The sequence below is a fragment of the Mixophyes fleayi genome, chromosome 1 (assembly GCF_038048845.1).
Source record: "Mixophyes fleayi isolate aMixFle1 chromosome 1, aMixFle1.hap1, whole genome shotgun sequence".
NCBI lineage: Eukaryota > Metazoa > Chordata > Amphibia > Anura > Limnodynastidae > Mixophyes > Mixophyes fleayi.
In genome coordinates, this window is record NC_134402.1 from 197,081,798 (window position 1) to 197,105,903 (window position 24,106).

At 42.5% G+C, this 24,106-nt stretch overlaps 1 protein-coding gene across 1 annotated transcript in view; it reads right to left on the reverse strand.

The window, feature by feature from the left end:
• The window catches only part of POLR2B (RNA polymerase II subunit B), a 76,927-nt gene that overhangs the window by 11,953 nt on the left and 40,868 nt on the right, over positions 1-24,106 (reverse strand). The window contains exons 11-18 of the mRNA XM_075204735.1: positions 23,512-23,651; positions 20,288-20,399; positions 19,673-19,827; positions 19,315-19,513; positions 18,457-18,625; positions 17,572-17,668; positions 2,622-2,716; positions 1,653-1,903 (exon numbers count right to left, since the gene is read on the reverse strand). Of these exons, the coding sequence (XP_075060836.1) occupies positions 1,653-1,903; positions 2,622-2,716; positions 17,572-17,668; positions 18,457-18,625; positions 19,315-19,513; positions 19,673-19,827; positions 20,288-20,399; positions 23,512-23,651 (1,218 nt within the window). The remainder of the gene's footprint in view (positions 1-1,652; positions 1,904-2,621; positions 2,717-17,571; positions 17,669-18,456; positions 18,626-19,314; positions 19,514-19,672; positions 19,828-20,287; positions 20,400-23,511; positions 23,652-24,106) is intronic.

Genomic DNA, 24,106 nt, shown 5'->3' on the forward strand with positions numbered 1-24,106 from the left:
CAGTGTGTGTCTGGATGCAGAGGAGGCCAGTGTGTGTCTGGATGCAGAGGAGGCCAGTGTGTGTCTGGATGCAGAGGAGGCCAGTGTGTGTCTGGATGCAGAGGAGGCCAGTGTGTGTCTGGATGCAGAGGAGGCCAGTGTGTCTGAAACAGGACTGCTCAATAATTATTTTGGAGGGGTGCCTTGAAAAAATTTGGAGACTCTAAGGGTGCCGCGAACTGCAAAAGTTTGGGAACCACTGGTCTAAACAGTTAATGTCAGAATACAGCAATACACAATTTGTAGCCAGATCTATATACCCGGGTACAAATTAGCCCCAAAGTAACTTTTAACCTCTCCCGCTAGGCAGAACAATCAACCATGAATGTTTAAAATGTTTTTGTACACAAACAAACACAGGATTTAACGATACCATTCACAGTAGAGGTAAATGAGAGGAGAGAAGAGACATGCAGCTACTCGATATGAGCTTAAAATGGCGACTCCGCTGTGCAGGATCCTGAGAAGTGCAGGAAAAGAGGGTCCTCCTCCAGGTGCGCCCTCATCAAAAAAAAAAAATGTCTGCTCCTCTCTAAGCTACCAAACGGCTCATCTATATTATAACTGCTCCACAACACGCTATGTTACAGTGCCTAGGCTAGCGTGTGTGGTCTCTGACCTCCTCATGCAGCGCCGCTCTCTATAATAGCGCTCCCTCTAACGGACCCCCGCTGCTCGTTGTCAGGGGAGGTGGGGGTATGGAGGAGGGGGCTTGCTGGCTAGTCCGTCGGCGGGGAGAGATGGATCTCCCCCGCGCGACCTATATCCGTGGCCCGCTAAAAGAGGACTACCTCCATGGGCACCTAAAGCTCTAATGGTGCTACCAACAGCTAATAGCTCGTTTCTAGGGGTTGAACTGCAGGCAAGACAGGTGAAAGGAAGACCCGGGCATCAGCCACTTCTTACCTTGCGCGGGGATCAGGGTGAAGGAAGCCCAGGACTATTCACCCTCTCTGGGACTAGTATTGATCCCCGCGAAGCACCACTGAGAAAAAATAAAATAAAAACGTGACAAACTATCACTAAACTAAGTATAGGCAGGAGCCTATACCAAACTGGCCTAACTCCTAAGGCACTCAAAAAAACCTGAGGTATCTACTGGAGAGGAGGGGCATAGCAGAGGAGGGGAGTAAAAATCATAAAAAGTTTTTAGTGCCTAAACTCCCAATCCCACTACTATATCCCAATGTCTGGCAGTGTCCCCCAGTGGTAGGAAAGAGAAATTCCCTTAAAACAGAGGATAGGTGGCCTAAAACAATTACTTCCGTCACCAAACTTTTGGGAGACATTCCTATCAATGTCAGTGGATGCACATCTTCCCTGGCTCCCTGACAGACTCAAATTCTACATTTTGTCCACCAGTGCCTTAAACAATAATTATTGGATGTGGCCCAAAAGTAGAGGATAGGAATGATATCACTGGAAGTGTGATATGTGGCTGAAAGACCGAAAACAAGACAAGACATTGAGCAGGCAAAGAGGACTTCCACAACTACTTTAACTGCTCATTGTGTGCGCTGAGATACTTACATAGAAGTGTCTCAATTGTTTTAAACAACCTAAGCAATACAACTTGAAACAAATGTTTGCAACTATCAAAATATATTGCTTACCCTGATCTTGCAAAACTTGTAGCCTTCCTGATTAAGTGTCACCATGACCTGATCAACAATACCAGTTTCACTTGTACGCAGAAAAGTACTACAATCTCTTTTGGTATAACGTCGATTTGTACTTTCCAGCTCATCCTCATGTTCAGGCAATGTTACAGTTTTGCCGATGATCACGTCATCTCCGGAAACTCTAACACCAGGCGCTATCAAACCATCGTCGTCCAACTTGTCATAGATTGCATGTCTCATACCTGTAACAGATCAAAATCAAATTATAATTGTTACCAATGTAGATCTAACACTGAACTCTTACTAGGTACAGTCATATGAAATAGAAAATAAATCTTCTTTTAAATCTGAGTTACATATTGGGACATAATTATCATCAACTAGTCTTCACTAATCCCAAAATTTGATAATCTAATCTCATGTGACAAAAAACTCATAACAGATTTTGCAGTCACTATGTATTCAACAAAGATAAAGTCAACATGAAGAATACATGAGTACAAAATGACTGCTTCTATATCAATGAATAAAGTAATTTGAGCCTCCTAAACACTTGCACTTCCTTATAGGATCATCTTTAGCTTGTCGTGCATTTAGGTTTGTGCCAACACAATGTCAATGAGAAAATACATCTGTAATGATCTCATAAGCAAATTGCGGATGTAACTGGATATAAGGCAATTTCCATACAATCTGTAGTCCACCATTGTACAAGAAATCTGTACAAGGCAGACCTCAAAAGGGCATTTATCTTTAGCAACTGCCTCATGTGTATGTTGAAATAGGAATGCCACGATAGCAACACATAAGGATGAAGTCTGCTTGTGGGAGGTTTCATTTACTTCTACTGTTAGTACCATCAAAAGACAGCACCAAAAATTCTAAATTAATAATTCGAACACAGATGAAAAGGCAAGTAGGAAAAGGAAGAGTAATTTCTATCTTTTGCAGCATTCTTACCCTGGCATGTCTCATGGGTAGGTTTCTCAAAAACTTCTTCTTGGTCAAAACCTTTCTTGGACTCCTGTTCTTTGTAAGAACGGTAGAACACAGACCTGTAAAAAAGTAAATCAAACAAATTGGCAGCTTTAAGAACTCTGTATTAACGATTTCAAAGAAATGAATTTAAAAACACAAAGCCATATGCACCTTTTACTAAGTGTTACAAAAGTCAGTATAATTTTATTCATGAAGGAGAGGGCCACCTATAATCCAACTCATGTGAGCTCTCAAAGAACTGGGTTCTCTGCAGAGATGGGATATAGAAGGGGTAGAGTTTGTGTCAAGCTCCTGTCTGGACCCCATCATCTGTGTCTCCCCCCCATAGGAATTAAGAAAAAAAGTCACAATGTTAATACAGCAGTCATAATGGTAATGGTAACATATCTCTGTTGTATAAACTGTTAATTTACATAACAATCAAGTGAATATGGGGGCATATTCTATAAGTGTAATTTGAGAAATCTGAACATTTTCTTAAAATGGTCTTCCAAGAAATGATTTTTTTTTATCTCTTACAAAAGTCCTATCTTTCAATACAAATTTCTTTATTATCTTCTCCAGACACACAGGAAAATTTCAAACTTATTCGCTCGCACCAAACACAGGGAATGAGCAAAGGTAAGAAGCTCATTACCTAAAACATCATGCATGGTATAGTTACAAGGTTACTACGTAACCTCACGGCTTATTGAATTGGCCTCCTTGACCGCATGTTCAGAGAGCTTTCAAACGTCTTTAGAAGACTTACTTCACCTTAGAAAATGCAGTTTATGTGCAAGTGCAAGTATTTGAAGTCATAAGCAAATATTGCTTTGAACCAAACTAAAACAGTATGCCAAATTATTTACAATTGTGTTGGAGCAGGTACTCAGGAAATTAAACATACACCACTATTCGAGGAAGTTTGCTATTGGCGAAATCTCATTTTCACATCTCACATTTTGTTAACATTGGCTGGTGGTGTGTACCCCGAACAGCTAATTGTGCCTCATCTCACAGATGTCTGACTACATTGAAATGTGGCAACAGGGGAGGTCACAGCATTAAAAAAAACTTAAAGGCTTTTCCGCCAGGAGTACCAGTGATTGGGAACAATGTTCAAATATCTAGTGTCATTTCAAATGCTGCTCTAGTTGAATCAAGAAACTTAAAAGGTGAGAGTTTATTTCACATTACTTGTCTGTTTCATCCTAATATTTATTAGCAATCCAATGTAACACGGTTCCCCCTCCAACTCACAAACTGCCTCATTATTAGTACATGCTTTTACCCAAACTCAGAACTTTGAAGCCATTATTGCGCTCTAGTGGTACGCAGGTTAAAATCCTCTTTTCTGTCAATTTCCATTTTGCACGCTCACCAATAATCTACCATAGTGCCCAGATCCAGACCATATCCTATCCAAGCAAGGACATGGACTTGACACTTCCTTCCTGCACAAGATCTGCATTTCTTATCCACGCATTACCTGCTCCAATCATGGTTACAGGAATTTGGAGGAAAGGCATTCCACAAAATGGGTGCAGCTTCAGTCTTCAAACGATCTCTGAAAACCCTCCTCTTCAGACAAGCTTATAAAATTCCTCAACCACCCACTTAACCTCCCTAGGGTACCCTATTACCTATTACACAGCTCACACAAGACAACTCTCTGACCCCCTTACCAACAGTGCTGTGTGACTGAATCAATAATCACTTTTACCTTTGCAATTTGACTGAAGCAATATGCAAGCACTTAACTCCATGCATCAAACTAGGACTGTCCTAATAATTGGAAGCTTGCGACCAGGGCCCTCTCGGCCTTTATTACCCAGTATTGTTTTATAACCGTTTGTTGTAAAAGCGCAGCGGAATATGCTGGCGCTATATAAATAATGGTTACTTGTTATCCTCAAAAGACAACCATGTTGCATAAAAACAAGAGATGTGCCCCTCCTCGCACACCTGCTATCTTTGGAAGGAGAGAGAAGACTGCTCACACATCTACCTATGCTCATGCTCCTCACCTAATACAGACTGATGAAATGCCAAATCCAGGTGCAATTTGCTCCACTCCTGAGCTTATGAAACTGATCCAAACTACAGTACAATCAGAGATGTTATACAAGATCTGAAAGTGGAACTCTCATTACTCACACCAACATCCTTGAGCAAAAGCTAGACTGCATTTGTAACTACCAGGAGTCAGTAGACTGTGAGCTGTGAGGATACCACCCTTAGCAGGGATTACAGTTACTCTTTGTGGGATTCAACTCACTTGGTCAGACCAGAGTATATCCAAAATGAGGCTTTATTAACGACAGCACAACACCACAAGACATTCACAAGATACAGGGTAAATGGTAGCATGTATCCTCCAGCAGCCTCATGCAGTCAGCAATCCAAAGTAATAAACTCAGTCTCTTTCAGAGTCTTGTCCTCCTGCAATATTCCCACTACCGTTTAGATAGAGAGTTACTATATCACCCAGCTTGGTATACGGTCTCACACAGACCCTGTCCTGGTAGGGTGTCCTCCAGCGGCACTATAATGCCTGCCCAGAGTCCTTTTCACTGATGTCTTGTACACCAGGATCCTCCAAGCCACAATAGCTCTCTTGGCATTCTGCTCTCCTTATATTCTTAGCTGTATACACAGGGAGTAGGGTCAATTGTCTCAATCCTGCCCCTTTCAGCAGGGGTCTATAAATGGATACTTTAACTGTATCAACTGGCTAAATCGATCACAACAACGAACCATGGCGATCCAATATTTAAAACACCTCAAGGCCCAAATAGTACCCCCATCAGGGAAACACACTTCACATATTCTGACACAATTCAGCCCCATTTACTGTAGAGAGATCATTCCCAGATGACCAAAGCAGATATGTAGTTCGAATAGGGAAAATTCGTCAATCCCCATTATTGCCACATTGTATGCCCCCCAACATAGGACACACACAGTGCCTTCCATAACAAGTTCTTTCTAAAGATCTTGCAAATCTGTAGGCTGAGCCATAATAGGACTAGACTTCAATGCAGTTTTTGACATGAAGCAAGACCACACGAATCCCTTACTAATTGCGCCTAGCAGCAATATTAAAATCACATAACCTCTACAATTTCTGGCGAGACTACTCCTCAACCAAAACAGTCATTCACTTTTCAGCTCCTCACCAAGTTTATTCACGAATACACATGTTGCTTGTAGACTGTTCGCCCTTTGCAACAATACAGAATTTCCACCGGGACTGGTTCCTAATGCTTTCATAGACTGCACAAAGCATAACATCACATTTTTACACAACAATGTCCCTGAATTTCTTTACCTTCTGGAAAGAAGTAGTGACCTAATTGCAACCATTACAGAAGTCCACCTCACCCGCAACCTTTTTTGATTTTCATTTTATTAAAGTTTTAACAATGGCAGAAGAAAATCAAGTATTAAGACATACAAATTTAATAAGAAAAGATATAAAAAGAGGGGCGGGGGGGGGGGGGATGTAGGATGTCACGTATACAAAATTAGGAAATAACGTAGCAAAGCAACTCGGGTGGATATAGAGTTCGTAAAGAGCTAAATAAACAGTATACCACTGTGAGAGAACAGTAGGAAGGTAATAGTGTCAGGGAGGGAATAAGGGAAATGATAGGATAGGAAGGAGTATTAATAAAAGGGAAAGAAGAAGGAAAGAAGTGAAGGTAAAAGTCCAGACAAGCGCCAGCGCTATAACCATCTGGTTCGTCTTAGGTCCTTAACCACAACCTCTCTAAGTTTGTACTCCCATGTCAATTCCTGCCATGCCAAAGCATATACAAAAACTAAATCAGACAGACATACTCATGACAGCTAGATTTCTCATAGCCCTTAACTGGGAAAAGTTAAGCCCCACAGCTGCAACTGGGGGTTTGTTTTTCAGTCATACCCAATCAAATCCCACCAGCCAGAATAAAGCATCCAACCAAAATCGTTAGGCAGCTTTACTTTGTAATATTTAAAAAAGGGTGGAAGCGCAGTGTCCCCCAACTTGCGTTCAAATAAAGATTTTACGTTAAGTACAAAAATCCTATTTTCTCTTTCACACTAGTTGGGGGACACTGCTCACCTTGGGGACGTTCCAAAGCTGCCCATATGGGTGGGAATGCTCAGAATGAGCGGCACATAAAACTTTACGGCCAAAACTTGTGTCTTTTGAAGTATAGAACGTGGAAATGATAAAACCTGTTGAATGTATGAACAGAAGACCAAGTAGCTGCCCTACACAACTGCTCAGCCAAGGCCCCATGCCGCGCCACCCAAGAGGTGCTAACCGACGAAATTAGTGGGGCTATATAAAATAAATGGTGATGATGATGGAATGAGCTGTCAAGACCTTCAGGAACCGGATAGCCCTCCGAAATGTACACCTGCCGGATAGTAGCGGTGATCCATCCAGCCACTGTTTGCTTTGTCGCCGACCAGCCATTGTTGCGATCATCATACAGGACTAGAAGACTATCAGTCTTTCGAACCAAAGCTGTACGGTCCATATACATCCTAAAGCTCTGACCGCATCTAAAGAGACCAAGTCCTGACCAGTTGCCAGCGAATCCTGAAGAACCAGAAGAACAATATCCTGATTTATGTGAACCCTCGAGACCACCTTTGGTTGAAACGAAAGCTTAGTTCTAAGCACCGCACGATCATCATGAAAAATCAGAAGAGGAGGCCGACATGACAGGGCTGCCAACTCCGAAACCCGTCTGGCCGAAGCAATGGCCAGCAGAAGGAAACTTTCCACAAGAGAAGTTTTAAACAAACAGACTTCAAAGAATGACTTTTGAAGCGCCGAAAGGACCAATTTTAGGTCCCATGAAGTACACCTTATAGAAAAGTTTGCAGCTCCGGTAACAGAGCGATACGTTTCTGAAAATACACCAACAGCACCTCTACCTGGACCTTACGGGACAACCTCAATCCCTCGTCCACACCATTTGTAGAAAAGACAACACCCAGGTTAAATAAAAAGAATTAGAAGGCACTTTGAACTTCTCATACCAACATATATATTCTTTCCAAATGCGGTGATAAATGGTGGATTACTGTTTTCTCGCCTGGATCATGGTTTTAACCACTGTCTCCGAAAACCCTTTCTTTCCGAGAATCAAGGATTCAACCTCCAAGCCAATCGATCTAGGTCCTGATAAAAGAATGGACCTTGACTGAGAAGATCCTTCCTGAGAGGCAGATGTCGAGGACAATCGACCGACATGTATAAAAGATCTGAGTACCATGCTCATCTCGGCCAAGCTGGTAACAGTAGAATCACTGGAACCTTTTTGCATCTTACTTTCTGCAAGATCCGCAGCTGCAACGGGAGTGGAGTGTAAAGGTACCCCAACTTGAAGTTCAAGGGTACCATCATAGTGTCCACCAAGAACGCCTGAGGGTCTTTTGTCTTGGCACAATACCTTTCTACTTTGCAGTTGTTCCACGAGGACATCATGTCTATTTCTGGACGACCCCACGAGAGGACTATTTGAGAAAACTCCTCCGGATGGAGCGACCATTCGCCTGGGTGAAGGACATGCTGATATAAGTAGTCAGCTTCCCAGTTTTCCACCCCCAGAATGAAAACCACTGAAATTGCAGGAACCTGATCCACCCTTATCTTTGACACTTCCTTCATGACAAGAAGGCTCCTTGTTCCTTCTTGACGATTTATGTAAGCTACCGCCGTAGCATTGTCAGTCTGTATTCGGATCGGCCGATGTGCCAGGAAGGACTGTGAAATAGAGCAATGAATACTGCCCATAGTTCCAGAACATTTATGGGCAACCGTGCTTCCTCCAGCATCCAAGTCCCTTGTAATCTGAGGTAAAGAGTGACTGCACCCCACCCCAACAAGCTGGCATCAGTCGTTACCACGGTCCAGTCCCACACCGAGAAAGAACGCCCCTGTGTTAGGAGGTCCCTCCTCAACCACTAGAGAAGAGACAGGAGTGTGTTCTGTGACAACAGAAAGACTTGCCTTTCTAAGCGGGGATCTGACCTTGACCACTTTGCCAGAATCTCCTGCTGTAACTTGCGCGAATGGAAATGAGCATACTGCAGAGCCTCGAACGAGGAAACCATGTGACCCAGTAGCTTCATACACTGAAGTACTGAGACGCGATTTAGAGATAAAAGATCTTTCACCTGACGCCGGATCTTTCGCACTTTGAAGGGAGAAAAACCGTCTGACAACTTGCATCGAACAATCATCCCAGGAACACCATATGTTGGGTTGGTAGCCAACTGGATTTTTTGTAGTTGATCACCCATCCGTGTTCCTGCAAAATGCCCCTGGTCAGCTGCAGATGTGACTGAAGCCAAGGTACCGACTACGCCTTGATCAGCAGGTCCATCTAGGGAAGGTAAAATAGTCACCCCTGTAAACGTAGCTGGGCTGCCATTATAGCCATCACCTTTGTGACACTCGTGTTGCGGTGGACAAACCGAGTGGGAGAGCCCTGAACTGAAAATTCTCCAGACCCACCGCAAACCGCAAGAGACCTGTCCATATCGGAATGTGTAGGTAAGCCTCCTTGATATCCAAGGATGCCAAGTATTCGCCGTTCTTCATGAAATTTATCACAAATCTGATGGACTCCATTCGAAAGCTGGGTAACCGTAAGCAGGTGTTGGTCCTTCAGGTTTAGAAATGGTCTGAAGGAGTGATTTGGTTTTTGCACCAGAAAAAGGCGAGAGTAAAAGCCTTGACCTCTCTTCCCCAACTGGAACAATCACCTAAGCATCCTGAATTGACTGCCCCCTAAAAACATGTCTTTTCTCTGACTCCCTGGGAAAAGGTCTAGTCATGAAATGCCGTGGATGTGCCCCCACAAGGCCCAAGATGTATCCCCTGAACACTATACGTTTCACCCTGGCGTCTGTGTTGTATGTGAGCCACCATTCGTAAAAGAGCAGTAGTCTCACTTCCACCACCGGAGCCCACGGAGGAGGCCGCAGGAAGTCATGCTGCTTGTTGGTCTGGTGGCTTAGGGGCAGGGCGACGTCCTGTCAGCCTCTTTTTCCCTCTCACCTTGATACCAGGGCTTGATTCCAAGAGAGCTTTGGAATCTGTCCCATAAAGGAGTGGTTTTGTTTGGTTCTCCTTTGGACAAATTCATCGAACAGGCCATAGGGGGGGAGGGAAGAGTTCTCTTCTTCCGGTAGCTGTGCCAAAAGCAAAAGGGAGGCGTTTTCGCTCCTTTCGTTTTGTCTGTTGCTCTAGAGGTGGTTTTTCCAGAAGCATCCGCCTCCCAAGATCTTAACCACAATGTGCGCCTAGCTGCCACTGCTAAGGAAGAGGTTTCTGACAACCCCTGACCCGCATCCCCTAAAAACTCATAAGCATCTTTAATATGCTCTGCCAGAGGAGCCAACTTAGTTCTAGCTACGCCAGACTGAATTCCTGCATGGAGGGTAGTGACCCATTTTTCAACAGCTTTAACAATCCAAGCTGCAGCCTTCACCGGGCGCAGGGATACCCCGATTTCAATATCACTTCACACTTTTTGTCAGTACGGTCTTTAAGCGACGCTGCATTCGGCAACAGAAATACAGCAGTCTTCGCCAAGTGTGCAATAGGAGCATCAATACTGGGACGAGTCTCCCATTATCCTATGGTGGTTTGTTCCCCATCTGATATGTTAAGAACCTGTCGCACTGCCAGGATAAGGTCCTCAATGCCCTGTCTATGAGAACTTGCCCACAGGTGAGGAGGATATGTCCAATAATCAGATTTCTCTAGAACATCACCACCTCCTAATTCGGATGGATCCGTGTCCGAATCTACTACCTCCTGGGCAATAGGCAGACCCAAGTGTTTACGCCATCCACCTGCCATACTCGAAAGGAACAATTTTTCAAGGGAATTAGATACTCTGGTCAACCCCTGCACAGGCCGTTCCAAACAGGCTCCTGGGAGACCCCTGGACCACCCTGCAGCAACTGAGACGCCTGTACCAAAAGAATGGCATCTGAGGACTGCGTACCTGGAGAAGAGGAAGAGGTATCAGCACCTACTGTCCACCAGGCAATCTGGACTCACACCTAGTATAGGTGTAGTACATTACAGACACAGCCTTGAATTTGGCCCTTTCTGACAGATTGAAAAACAGAAAGGTAAATGAGACACTGTATAACAATCTTATAACAAAGAAGAACTGTACAGTATATGGCAAACTAACACTGTAAAAATACACAATAATACAGTGCTTTAGCTAAGACTGGAACCAGAAGGGTTGTGTAATGTACCCCCACAGGATGTACAGCAGATAGAACACACACACAAACACTGAAAAAGATAAGAAACAGCAAAGCCACTCTATATCTATTGGTTCTCAATCCCCAGGGATGTGTCTGCGTCTGAGTGTCCTGGCGGCAGGGTTAGAAATGGCTGATACACTTGCCAGAGCGCTGGAAAAAAACTGGGCGTTGCTAGATAATAATTAACTCACCTCTTAACTCTTCCTGACCACTTTGTTACGAGGTCCCACTGGAAGTGAAATCTACCCTAAGGAATAGTCTTGAAGGTAGACACCATTTTTCTTAGAAGACGCATGCATAGATGGATGGATGGATGGTCTGCAGCACCATGTTGTTGTGTCCTGCAATGATTGGGTCTTGTGCTCCGGGAGGAATAATTTGTTTGCTGGTATCCATGATGAGCCCCAGGAAGGTCATCCAATGGCGGGGGGATTTTAGAGGGTTTATTAACTAGCCCTGACTCTCTGGGAGGTTGATTATAAGTGCCAGGTGCTGTTGTAACAGACGAGCTGATGTGGCCTTAATAAGGGGGGTCATCCAGATAGGGTATTATTTTCACTCCTCAGGAACGAAGACATTACGGACATATTTTTGTGAACACCACTGGTGCTGTGGAGAGGCCGAAAGGGAGTGTCCGAAATTGGTAGTGCGCCAATTTCACCGCAAGTCTTAGGAGGGCCTGATGTCCCTCCCAAATGGGGACATGGAGATAGGCTTCTCTGATATCTATTGATGACAGAAAATTGTCTGCTTCCAATCCATTGATTACCGATCGAAGGGATTCTATGCGAAACCGGTCCACTCACAGGTGTAGGTTTAACATTTTTAAAATGGGACGGAATGAGCCATCCGGCTTAGGACTAGAAAAAGTTTTGAGTTCAAACCTTGACCTCTTTTGGGGCCAAGGAACTGGGCAGATGACCCTGGCCGAAAGAAGAGAGGCGACACAGGGAAGCGTCGCCCATCTGTTCTTTGCAACAACCCTACCCCATGACCCAGAAAAAAAAAGACGTTCATCACGATTCCGTGAAGACGTTCATCACGATTCCGTGAAGACGTTCATCACGATTCCGTGAATCGAAAGGTCCTTGGAGGAAGCAGCCCACTGATCTTTGAATAGACGCAGGTGTTCCCCCACTCCTGCCCGCTTCTCCAGAAGCTTGGGTGAAGGGCGTCTCGTAGAGTAGTTAGACCTACATCTGTGAGTGTGTCCCCTGTTCCCTGCCAGTCTGGATCTAGCGGAAGATTCCCCTGAAAGGGCTGTCAAAATGAACCAAACCGTTGGCACTCTAGGCTTGGATATATTCACTGGAAGGAAGGTACTTTTGCCTCCCGTGGCCTGGCAAATAATATTGCCCAATTCAGGACCAAATAATACTGCACCTAAGTAAGGCAATGATTCTAACAATTGTTTTGACTCTGTAACTGAAGTATTGGGACACCGATACAGAGCCCTTCTAGCTGCAACTGCTGATGCGGATACAGAAGATGAAATGGAGGCTACATTTTGGGCAGCCTCGTACAGGCATCCGGAAGCTTCCTTGAGGGGTGCAGGGCATGGGAGCAGGTCTGAGTCCTGCAGTCCCCCCCGACTGGTCACCCGATGATTCCATAGCGGATGAAAACATGGGTCTGAAGGAGGTATCTGCTGTCCTTTTATACAGATTTACACACACATACCCCTGGCAGGAGGTAATCCAGCCTCCTGCCCCTTTAAAAATCCCTCTAACCAACGGTCGGTGACATCCTGCAGGGCACCTGTTCACGGCACTGGGAACATGCTGTAGCGAGCTAAGCGCGACACTGGTGTATCCACCTATGGAATCTGTTCCCAGCGGGCCAGGACCTCCTCCTGTAAGGGGTACAGAGTAAGTAACCTCCTTGGGATAATGAGTCTGCGGTCAGGCCGTTTCCATGGTGCTTCTGCGATCTCTTTAAGCTCAACTGAGGGTGGAAAACAAATTGTGCGTCTCCTAACTTCCAGAATCAAAATCATCTATGAGCTTGTCCTCCTCTTCTGATCTCTCCAGAGCAGAGGGACAGAAGAGGACTTGTGGCTATCTGGCGCTTCTTTCTTGGCGAGTCTATTAAACGGTTCAACCGATCTAGGCCTCTGACCAAGCTGGTTATCCAGAAGGAGGGCCTGAGATAGCAAGGGAGGATGATAGAGCAGCTGGTCCCGAATCAGCAGTCTCACAGACACTGGGACTCATACTCATATAAGGGGTCAATGGCAACTGAAGTGGAGAGGAGATCCGCGGCAACCGCTGGTATCTCCGCCAGCTTAGCGAGCAGCTGGATTAATGTCGCCACCAATTGCGGCAGGAAGGAAGCCCACACCGGTTCCTCTACTAGTGTTGGGGCACCAGTGTGGGCCTGAGCAGCCTGGGCCCTCACATCACAGTCAATGCAAAGTGCCCACAGGTACGGTTGTGAAAAAGCGAACTTCGCCTTACACTTAGAACAAGTAAAGTATTTTACAAAGGGAGCCTTTTCTTTTATCAGACATTTACACTTTACACCTTCTAGTAGTCCTGTTACTGTCCTGCAAACGATATAGGAGGCTTCTCTGTTTAGACCCTATGCTTTGCCCTTTTAGATAGATTTTCTACAGATTCATGCCTAAAATTACTAAGGTTCCCTTCTTCCTAACTTGAAAGGGGGACTTGGTACTGTCCGGGTAAGATGGTTGCTGCCACTGCTCCGATAACCGGCACTCTCTGCCTTCCGCGACAGCGCTGGTATATCGGGAATCACCTCTGTGTGACCGTGGCTTCACTAAGCCGACTGTCATCACTGAAAAAACGCAACAGCCGTCAGTGTGACCCGTCCGGGTCTCACCCTGTGACAGCTAAATCACGACTGTCCGGCAAAGGAGTGTGCTCTGTCATCCTGACAGTACACTTTACCTGCAGTTAAAAGAAAGTAAAAGATAGAAAATAAGTAAAATGTATCACTAGCAATAAAAGTAAGCCCAACTCCCTAAGGCACTCAATCAACTAAGTAAATACAAGGGGTTGCAGAGGGGAGGGGTCTGTCAGCAAGATAACTTTTTAAATGTAAGTGCCAACTCTATGCTCCCCCACATGGTAGCAGTGTCCCTCAGATAGGATGAAATAGAGAAGGGAATGCCTGAATCATATCTACTCACATAAAAGCATCATGATTTCTATTTTGCAACTTTTTAGGTCAAGCAAACAGTTATCAGAGAAACTATAGGCTATCTGTTACGAGCCGCCGCGACTCTCTCACAGGTCGTCATAGCGACGCTCGGGCAACGGTCGGGACGCTGAAAGCGAGAGGGGCAAAGGAGTACTGCTGGGCGCGTGCGCAGCTAGTAACTAGCCTGTGGGCTAATTTTGTATAATTTATCTATTAGGCATAGGCTGGGGGTAGTTTCAGAGCTAGGCTCCGATTGGTCACTCTGTGTATTTAAGGCAGGGAGGGCTTAGCAGGAAGCTATAACCGGCAGGGAGGCAATCTGTTTGCTGACCTGCTCTGCCCTTTGTCCCTATTGTACGATTCTCTGCCTGATTACCTGTGTATGACCCTTTGCCTGGATTTGGACCCTACCTGTGTTTCTTGTGACCCCGACCTCTGGCGTGATTACCGACCTTCCCGTTTGCCCCTGACCTCGGCTTGGTTTATTAGATTTACTGTCTGCTGCCAGCCCTTGACCCGTGCCTGGACCTCACCCCGCTTTCCTGGGTTCTCCCCAGCCGGTACGCACTTCACGACCCTCTGTCAGTCTGCGGCCAAGTCTGTCCCCACCACTAGGGGCTCCAGTGAACACCTGACTGGCAGAGCAGACTCCGGGTTGTGTAGTATCGGCTAGGGGGATTCCTAACACTATCAGGGTAAAAGTTTTTTGCTTTGTTTATTTACATTGAATGTATTAGAAGGGCCAATATATTTCACCTACCTTTAAACATTTTTCTACCACACTAACCCCTAAATGGCCTTTCCAGATATCATAAGTCTTGAGGCTATGTGCAGATCATCAAGAGGAATGCTTTATTTTTTCTCACACACTTTAGAGGATTTATTAAAAGACAGCATAGCTAAAATGTCAGTTTAGAGGAAGGAGCTTAATTGTGATCTCTACACTCCTTTCTGGCAATATTTTTTTTTAGAAACATTGGTTACAACAATTATGATGCAGGTGGAACTAAGAAGCATACCAAGTGGGATTTGAAGGTTACATGTATTGTATGGGGGAGTGTTAAGAGTTTGTTAAACATCTCAGATGTTTGCTGTTGCTCTTTGATCCCTGTATGGCTCTTTTCCATTCGTTGACAAAAGTGGCAACATCCTCATCCAACAAGCTCCTTCCTTGTCAGTTGCAGCTAAATGGGTAATTGTTAGAAATTGGTCCGATGTTGCGATAAATATAATTTGCAATTAAAGTGAAGATATTTTATGAAAAGCAATAAGAAAATCTTTCAATGGGCACATAGATTTTTTTTTTTTTGATCTACCACCTATGATTATGGTCAAGGTACTATAAAGATATAATCAAAATAGGTTCATTCTTAAGGGACCCTTAGGATAGGTCCACCTTTTGTGGTGACACTGTATTATGCCAAGTAGATGCAGTGTGTCAACGTGACAGGATGCACCTCCTCTGCCACCCTGTCCATGTGCTGCTGTGGACCGGACTTGCCACCGTCCCTTTTCTTTATCCCAAATGTGCAGTAGGAGGGGCTTTTGCTGTTGCTACCACTAGGCTCCTACACCAGCACACCTATAACCGCTTCCTTCTGGGTAACTCTCGCTGCTAGTATACCCCCTTGCTGGGCACCTTGGCTGGTACACCTGACCTCTTGCCTACAGATCAGGGTTACTGTGGATGGTTCTCCCTGGCCTATCACACTAGCCAGAGCTGCAGGGTAGAAGGCAGAGGTGCTGGATGCAAGATTCTAACCTCAGAACAGGCGGATAACGGATTAGATTGGTCTAATCTGTCAATCACAGGAATTATAGCACAGGTAAGTAGTCGACAAAGCAGGATCTTAAAGCAGTGATGTTTTATTAGTTCATGTAGTCCTAATAAGGACAGTTACCCACCAGTCTGTGGTATTAGCGATCTTTCCAGAAATTAGATTGTATAATACATTACATGGTTCATAGTCCTTGTATACAGATTTACACACATACCCTGGCAGGAGGTAATCCAGCCTGCTTTATGCACCCTGTACATAGTTTAGCCTGGAGGGGGTTAACCCCTTTTTACATAGCTGCTAGTGACAACACAACGTCTGAAAAATTACATCAGATCTCAGAATGTAAAATTATCTACACTTGGAGTGAACGCAATTTTAAACAAAATTTAAAGCAATGTGAGATTTCCTAAAACTTCCTGGTTGCATTGTTCAGAGGTTTCTACTTTAACAAGACAGGATAACAGGCAACGACTCCCTGCTGTGTATTCAAGTGTTGGTAACTCACATATGAAAAAGAGCCAACTAGCCCAATAGGGGTTTCCTCTAGTAAAAAGTTACAAAACCAAATCATGACTTATTGATTTGTAACTTTCGAGACAGTATCTCAGAAATTAATGTATTTCCTATACAGAAATACAACACAATATAATCAAGCCACATTTATTTTTGTCAAACAAGTCACCTAATTATCTACTACAGAATGTTAGATAATTTGGTGTCAGCACTTCTGCTCCACAGATTTCTTGCCAAGTTCCTAGTGTTAAGCATTTTTCATGCTGGGGATTTGAAATTCAGCAGATGTAGCATTTGAAGGCCAGGATTTATTAACAGACTGCAAAGACAGCCAAGCTGATTCAGGTCTGCAAGAATTTTAGGGACAAATCACAGACAAGTCTAGTTATCATAGATGAGTAGGAGTAGTACTAGAAAGCATGTTTCAGAACACCAGGAACCCAAAACACAAACTTCCCCGTTCAAAAAGAAAATCCACACAATTCCGACAGGACCAGCCAATAAATGAAAGAAGCAATAAGCCACCGCAATTCCATCCCGTTTAAGCTGGTATATTACAGCAAATTATCACCTAATACTGATAAAGGGAGTACTATAGTACTGCATTAAAAGAAATTCAGACATATATACGATTCACCCCAGATTATAGATGAGAGGTGAAGGAGAAGAGGTCCGAGTTGGCAGATATCCAACACCCCCCCAGTAGGTACCACAGGAGTCCGAACAAACCCTATTCTCATTGCTGCAATTTCTCTGCTCATAGTGGCAGAAGGGATGGCAGCATTTTGTATGGAAGCTGACTAATAACGCATGTGAAGCTTCATCTTCCACCACAAATGCATGTGCAGGCCAGCAAAGCTTCCTCCTTGATGCTATTGATACTGGCTACCATGAATTGCGTATTGCTTTAAGAAAATAAACAAACAAAAAACAACACAACTTTAAAAATAACTCATTTGGAACCCTGCCAAACAAACATACAAATGTTGCACTGAAGCAGAAAATATACTGCACACTTAAAGTTAAAAAAAAGCAACAAATTAAGACTGTTCAGTTAATAAATTATATTTTAGCTTATTGCCAAAAGGCTGCTGAACAACTAATTTTTTTTGAATGGTCACCTTAGCAGGCAACACACGTGAATATACTTCTAGAGTACGCATTATGTAAAACCAAACCTGAAAAAGCCTCTGTCCACAGCAGAACGGTTCATGATTACAGAATCCTCCTGGTTGTATCCAGTATATGAAGCTATGGCCACAATAGAATTAATGCCTAGGGTATGAAATACACAATAGCAGAAGAAATATTAGTAAGTTTATACACTATTTATCAAAACCTAATAAGAGGATATTCATTTAAAATGTAGACCAGATGCTCTCTTTAAATCATGTGTTGCATACTCCTTTGAAAAGAGGTATACTGAGGTATACAATGCAAGCAATCGGTTTTGCATTGAGATTTAATGCATAGCTTAGACCCCTTGTTATGTATAATTCACATACCCTTACCAATAAATGAGCTACAGCGCTACAAAGAATATACCAGTTGTTAATTCACATTCTAATAATATAGCACAGTGGCTTAGTGGTTAGGACTTCTACCCCACAGCACTGGAGTCATGAGTTCTATTCCCAACCATGGCCTTATCTGCATGGAGTTTGTATGTTCTCCCAGTGTTTGCGTGGGTTTCCATCTGGTGCTCGGGTTTTCTTCCACACTCCGAAACAACCTGGTAGGTTAATTGGCTGCTATTAAATTGCCCTTTGTGTATATGTGTCTGTGTGTTAGGGGATTTAGATTGTAAACTTCAATGGGGCAGGGACTGATGTGAATGAGTTCTTTGTACAGCACTGTGGAATTAGTGGTGCTATAAGATTCATATCTGAATGTTTTGACTTTTGTGGTCTCTTTCTAGTTTAAGTACATCATTAAAATCTGAACAAAGGGTTGCACCACAGTTCCATGAATAATTTGGGTCTCCAGCCTTTCTGGAGCAGTTTATTTTTAACACTCCCCTGAATAAAAACACAATATAAAAAGGTTACCATCTTAAAGCTTACCAGCAGGTAATTCTCTGAATCGTAGGTACTCCATTGATCGTGTAGTAACCAGAGGCTTTTGAGGGTAATACAACACATGCGCCAGTGTATCCATACGAACATGGAAATTTGTAATATAAACACCCATTGCTTGTTTACCCATAGCAGACTGATATGTGTTCCTAGGTGACTGCAAGGAAGAATAAAATGATCTCAAGAGTATACAGCGAAAAATAAGTAATGAGTTAATCTGTTATGTTAAACTCCAATTACATTATAAAATATTTAAATTACAATACTAACATTAGATCTTTTGATGGATTTTCCACCTGAGCAGTTCAAACTGGTCCTGAGCAGGATTGAGCAACCAAAGCTGACCAATGCAGTCTCAGTCTGCTAGGAGAATACACTGGGGCTGTACTGTCAGCTACAACAGGACCAGGGCATGGTCTAGCGATACATAATGTGCTGCAACTGGAGTCGCTCACCAACACAAAGTACCAAAATCACTAATCAATCACAGCTGACCACTCCGGGAGCTATACTGTCAAGATGCAGGGGAGGCAGAAGAAGCCCCTCAGCAACTCGTAAGGGAACACTACTGTTACAGCTGAAGTGGTCTGCAAAGTTTACTGACTAACACAGTGGTCGGAGTGGAAATTTAAAAAGTGGCGGAATGAAAATAAGTGAATCAAATTTTATAGTTTTAAAATGACCAGCCCGCTACGACCACTAGACCAACATTAAAATTTCTCAATGCTGTGACACTTGCAGAACACAAGAGTGAAGGTGAATTTAAGGCAGGTGTATTAGTTTAGTTGAGGGACTTTCAAACAAAGAAAGATTAATATTAAGGAATAAAAAAGTTTTAACACTAACCTGGTTATGATCAGGGAAAGGTATGATAGAAGCACAGACTCCTAGGATCATAGAAGGGTGAATTTCACAGTGTGTATATGTTGAACAATATGCTACACCCTTTTCCTGCAAGTCATCAGGTGTCATAGCAAGCATAACTGTCTCCTCTTCAAGGGTATCAATATATTCCACAACACCACTGGCTACAAGGTCCTGCCAACTGAACAAGTTAATAATAAATTAATCTTAATGTAATTGAGGGGAAAAGAATTATAGAAAAAAAATAGAAGATTGCTTATTTAAACCTACAAACAATATGACATAAGCTGCCATTGGATCAAAGAGATTGCACCCCCCCATGTAAGAGACAGGATTTTACCTATAGTTATTATATTCCCTCTCTTTTAGCTGGTCAATGTGTCTCCTTTTCAGCAATAACTTCTGCTTTTCCACAATTAGCAATGGCCTGCATATTCTTCCTGCATCTGTGTATATACGGATTTCTCGCTCTCTAATATCTCTAATCATCGACACCTGAAAAGATAAGAGTACAGATAGACTACTCTCCAAAACTCACAATTGAAAATATCAATTTTTTTTTTGCCAAATAGTTGGTTCAAGTGGGTGTGTAGTGTGGGTAAACCCCTTTTTAGAAGAATAATAATTTACAGGACTCAAAGATCACAAATGATTCAAGATCTTAGGCAGAAAATATTAAGGGCTTTTATAAAGTTCCTTACGGAAAATATCTTCTAGTAGATACTGAAGCTAACTATTATATTGTACTTTAGATAGAATCAGATATTAATATTGTACATGTAGAATAAATGGCATAAACAGATGTGTATCCAGAGAACTGATGGGCTAATTAAATGTCCATACACTTAACAATGGATTAAATCATAATGCACTTTTTAAATGTTATCATTTTATAATTAACATTAAAAGGGAAAATGGTGCATAAATAGGATATATATGTTTTCATCAATGTTACCTCAGACACAATGATGTCCATTTGACGGCGAAGTTTCCGAAGTGTATTCATCAACTGTTCTGGATCCTTATGTATTCCAACCCAGCAACCATTGACAAATATTTTTGTAGCACTAGATTGTAAAATCAAAGCAGGATTTTTAAATTTTATAGATGCACAGAAACTCAAAATCACAATGTTCTTAAATGCACATTAGATCTATAAGACCATTTACTGTATTTATTGTAATAAGGTTAAGAGGAAAAACAATCTCCATTAATTTGTTGTTTTAATGGACTGCATGGATGAAGTTATTTATACTATCCATAGCGGTGCCCGTAAACAGTTATTTCAAGAACTCATGGTTGCCCCCAAAAAATCTTTTCACAGCCTTGTTTTGGGTTGTCCTGCTCCCTCCTCCATGGACTATCAGCAACATGACAGTGGTAGCAGTTAAGTTTGCAACTGAAAATCGCTGCTAAAGACAATACTGCACGAAAAAATTATCCAAAAACTGGTGAGATATCGCACAAGATGAATCTGCCGGCATATAGGCCAAGGATAAGGTTTCTTCCAAACACAATAAGCTAACCCAGGCTTCAATGCACTGCTAGACAGGAGTCTGTCAAAGATCCAGTAGAAGGGGCTGCGGGTGAAACCAGAACCCAAGTTCCAGTTTGAAGAAAACTGATGAAGAAAAAAAACACTGTCGGATGAAGCTTACAGCTATCTCACTACCGCAATGTTTGTTGCTGGCCATCCTCCCTTGTTCATGGGATATGAACAAATAGGCCAACTGCCACAAATAATTATGACAGTCAGCCTACTTACATCCTCAAGCTCTAAACCCCTCCAGTGGTTGAGGTCTGTCACATCTGGATGTTAAATGCACACTCAGAGCTGAAAAACTATATGTTGGGTTGAAAGCCAGAGATGGGGGCAGAACATCCAACCCTGCTCAAACTTCTGGCCAACTCCTACACGAAGAGGCCACAGTCATGGTAAAGGGGCATGTGGGGAGATCTGATGGGAATGTTGGCGTTTGTAGATACAGAAGAAGCATGAGACAAAGCAGCAATATAAGAGCTGTGTAGAGTTGTGCTGATTTGATGATTTTGACAATGTTGAATATCCTTTTCGCTTAGCAAGATATTGTAAATTACGTTATATTTTCAATATATGGATGTATGATATAGATATACAAGCCAGCCCTTGCTATTTGTAAAGCCCTATATCATCTGGAAGTACACAATTTCCATATGGATCAATATTGAGGAAGATGGTGATGCTCATGCCCTTTCATCAGATAAGCCATATATTCATTACTTTTGGTATGAGACTATTTATTCATCATGCATTTATATATCAGTTATCTATGGTTTCACACTAAGGCACTTCTGAATATATATTACACACACACACACGTCACCAAAAAAATCACGTGGTATGTTATATGGAGGCACAGACAGGTATTTGCTTGACAATGTTACATATATATATAGTACCGGTCACAAATAGAATATACTTTAGCCAATTAGATGCTGCTCATTTTATATGAGACAACTGTAGTATGCCATGCAATGTATTAATGGATATTCACATAACAAAAATACAGAAGGTTGTTCATTAGCATAAAGATGTTTGTATAGTTTGCAATGATGACCTTCTAAAATTGCTGGCTACTAACATTTGAAGGAATTTGTCCAGGCTGGCCATAAGGCAAAAAGAAAATGAATTATAGTAGTAAGTATAACCCCATTCAGGTGTTTTCCCACTAGCATACCATGATGTAATGTAAAGCCCTTTACAAGCATCACAAACACCTATATAAATAATCAAATACCTTATGCAAATGATAAAAAAAAACCTGCATAAGCCAAATATCAGGAGGATGTGTGCTTCTATAGACCACTAACATCTAGCTCAATATTAAATTCACAGCTCCTTAAGATAAAAAGGATATGTTTTATAGTTCAAAACTCTGGGCCGGATTGGTAAAAAAACAAAACAAACAAAAAAAAACCCCCAAAACACAGGCTTAACAATATAAACACAACTACTTCTTTTAGAACGGAGCATGTAATATTAGCGCATTCAATGCAGAGGAAGTGTGGAGCAGCTTGAAATGGCAGAGGTGTTGTAAAATTTTGCCATGGTGGACAGTCATTTCAAGTTATACCATGGCCAAAAAGCCTTACTAGGCTGTGAATGGTTATTTAAGCGCTTGGGTTTACCAAACTCTAGCCGCCAGGGCTCCTGTGAATTGCATCTTTGTTTTTGGGGGTTTTTTTTGTTTGTTTTTTTTCCTTTATTTTCCAAATTTGTATGGTGTATACTTAAGCATATCTGAAAGGGCAATATTTTTATCATATGGCTCCATAGTTGAATTTTCATATTTGATTGGAAAAAAAATAAAATGGAAAGGATAGTAGTGGATATAGGGTAAAAATTGGATTGCAATATTGAGTCTGGGGGGATTTTCAAAATTGAAACAGATGGGCGGTTGCCTACTCTGGATTAATTTCAAATATAAGTGCAGGATCGCAGGAGATCCAAAATAGGTTGAACTTGATGGACTGGTGTCTTTTTTCAACTTCATCAACTATGTTACTATGTTCACCATTCATCTGTACATTAGATATAAGAGATTTGTTTTATTAGACAACCCTGTTCTCACTTTACTCTATCTTCGCTTTCTCATCCCTTCTTCCCTTGTCCCCCTTCCTCGACTCCGTCTCCGTTTCTCCGTCTCATCCATGTGTCTGTCTGTCTTCCCCTCCCTTTAGATTGCTCGCTCCTTTGAGCAGGGCTCTCCTACCTCCTGTTTCCATCACTTTTAACTGCGCTCTCCAGCTACTCTGCTCACCTCCTCTCAGTCCCTCTGCCCTCTGTCTCCTCTCCCCTCAGTGACTCTCAACCTGTTATCTGTGCCCACCCTCTTGGTCCATAGTTACCTGCCTGTACTCACTTTTCCCCTCCCTCTCTTTCATGCTGTGCCTGAGCCCCCAGAGTTATAGTGCTTACTGTTACTTGTACTGTGCCATTGTTTGTCCTTGTACGGCGCTACGGATACTTTGTGGCACCCTATAAATAAAAATTAATAATAATAATAATAATAATAATAATAATAATAATAATAATAATAATAATCTTCAATACTGCTGCTATCTACATAAAAATTAGTGTTTTTCTTTACAAAATAGATGGCACTTGTTTTGGAAAATTTAACTGTAGAGAGAACATACTCTGCAATGGCTGCTGGGGATATTTCTTCAAGGTTTTCCATACTCCATTCTTCCAAGAACTCCAATATTGGAGAAGGCTGAGAACCAACAGAAATATAAGCCATCAAAGCCAGATTTTTCACGAGCCCCACTGCATGACCCTGTAAATATACAAAAATAAGAATATAATCATTAACAAAATGTAAATTTAAGCAATTTTTTTTATTATTTTACCAATGGATTGCATGGGCATGTGTTCTGCAGAACAATTCTAATTCATTCTACTATTGGAGCCGACACTTTGCGAGTTATGTCTCTGATGAAAATCGCTGATTGGCAAAGAAACACGTCAGGACTATTCTTATTAATGTTATACTTCTATTGGAAGCCAAGGGTGTTATACCATTTTATTTTTTTATGCAAGCACCCACAGACATGTTGGTTCTTCAGTCCAAGATTGTTTTGCACTTATCACTACATGCTGACCACTGACCGTCACAGGAATTAGACATGACCAAAACTACTGGAGAGCTCACACTGGCAGCTGTTATGCATCTGGAAGGGAAAGCAATTGGCTTGCGCTGTTTAAACTCTGTGGGAGTGGACACGAACCCTC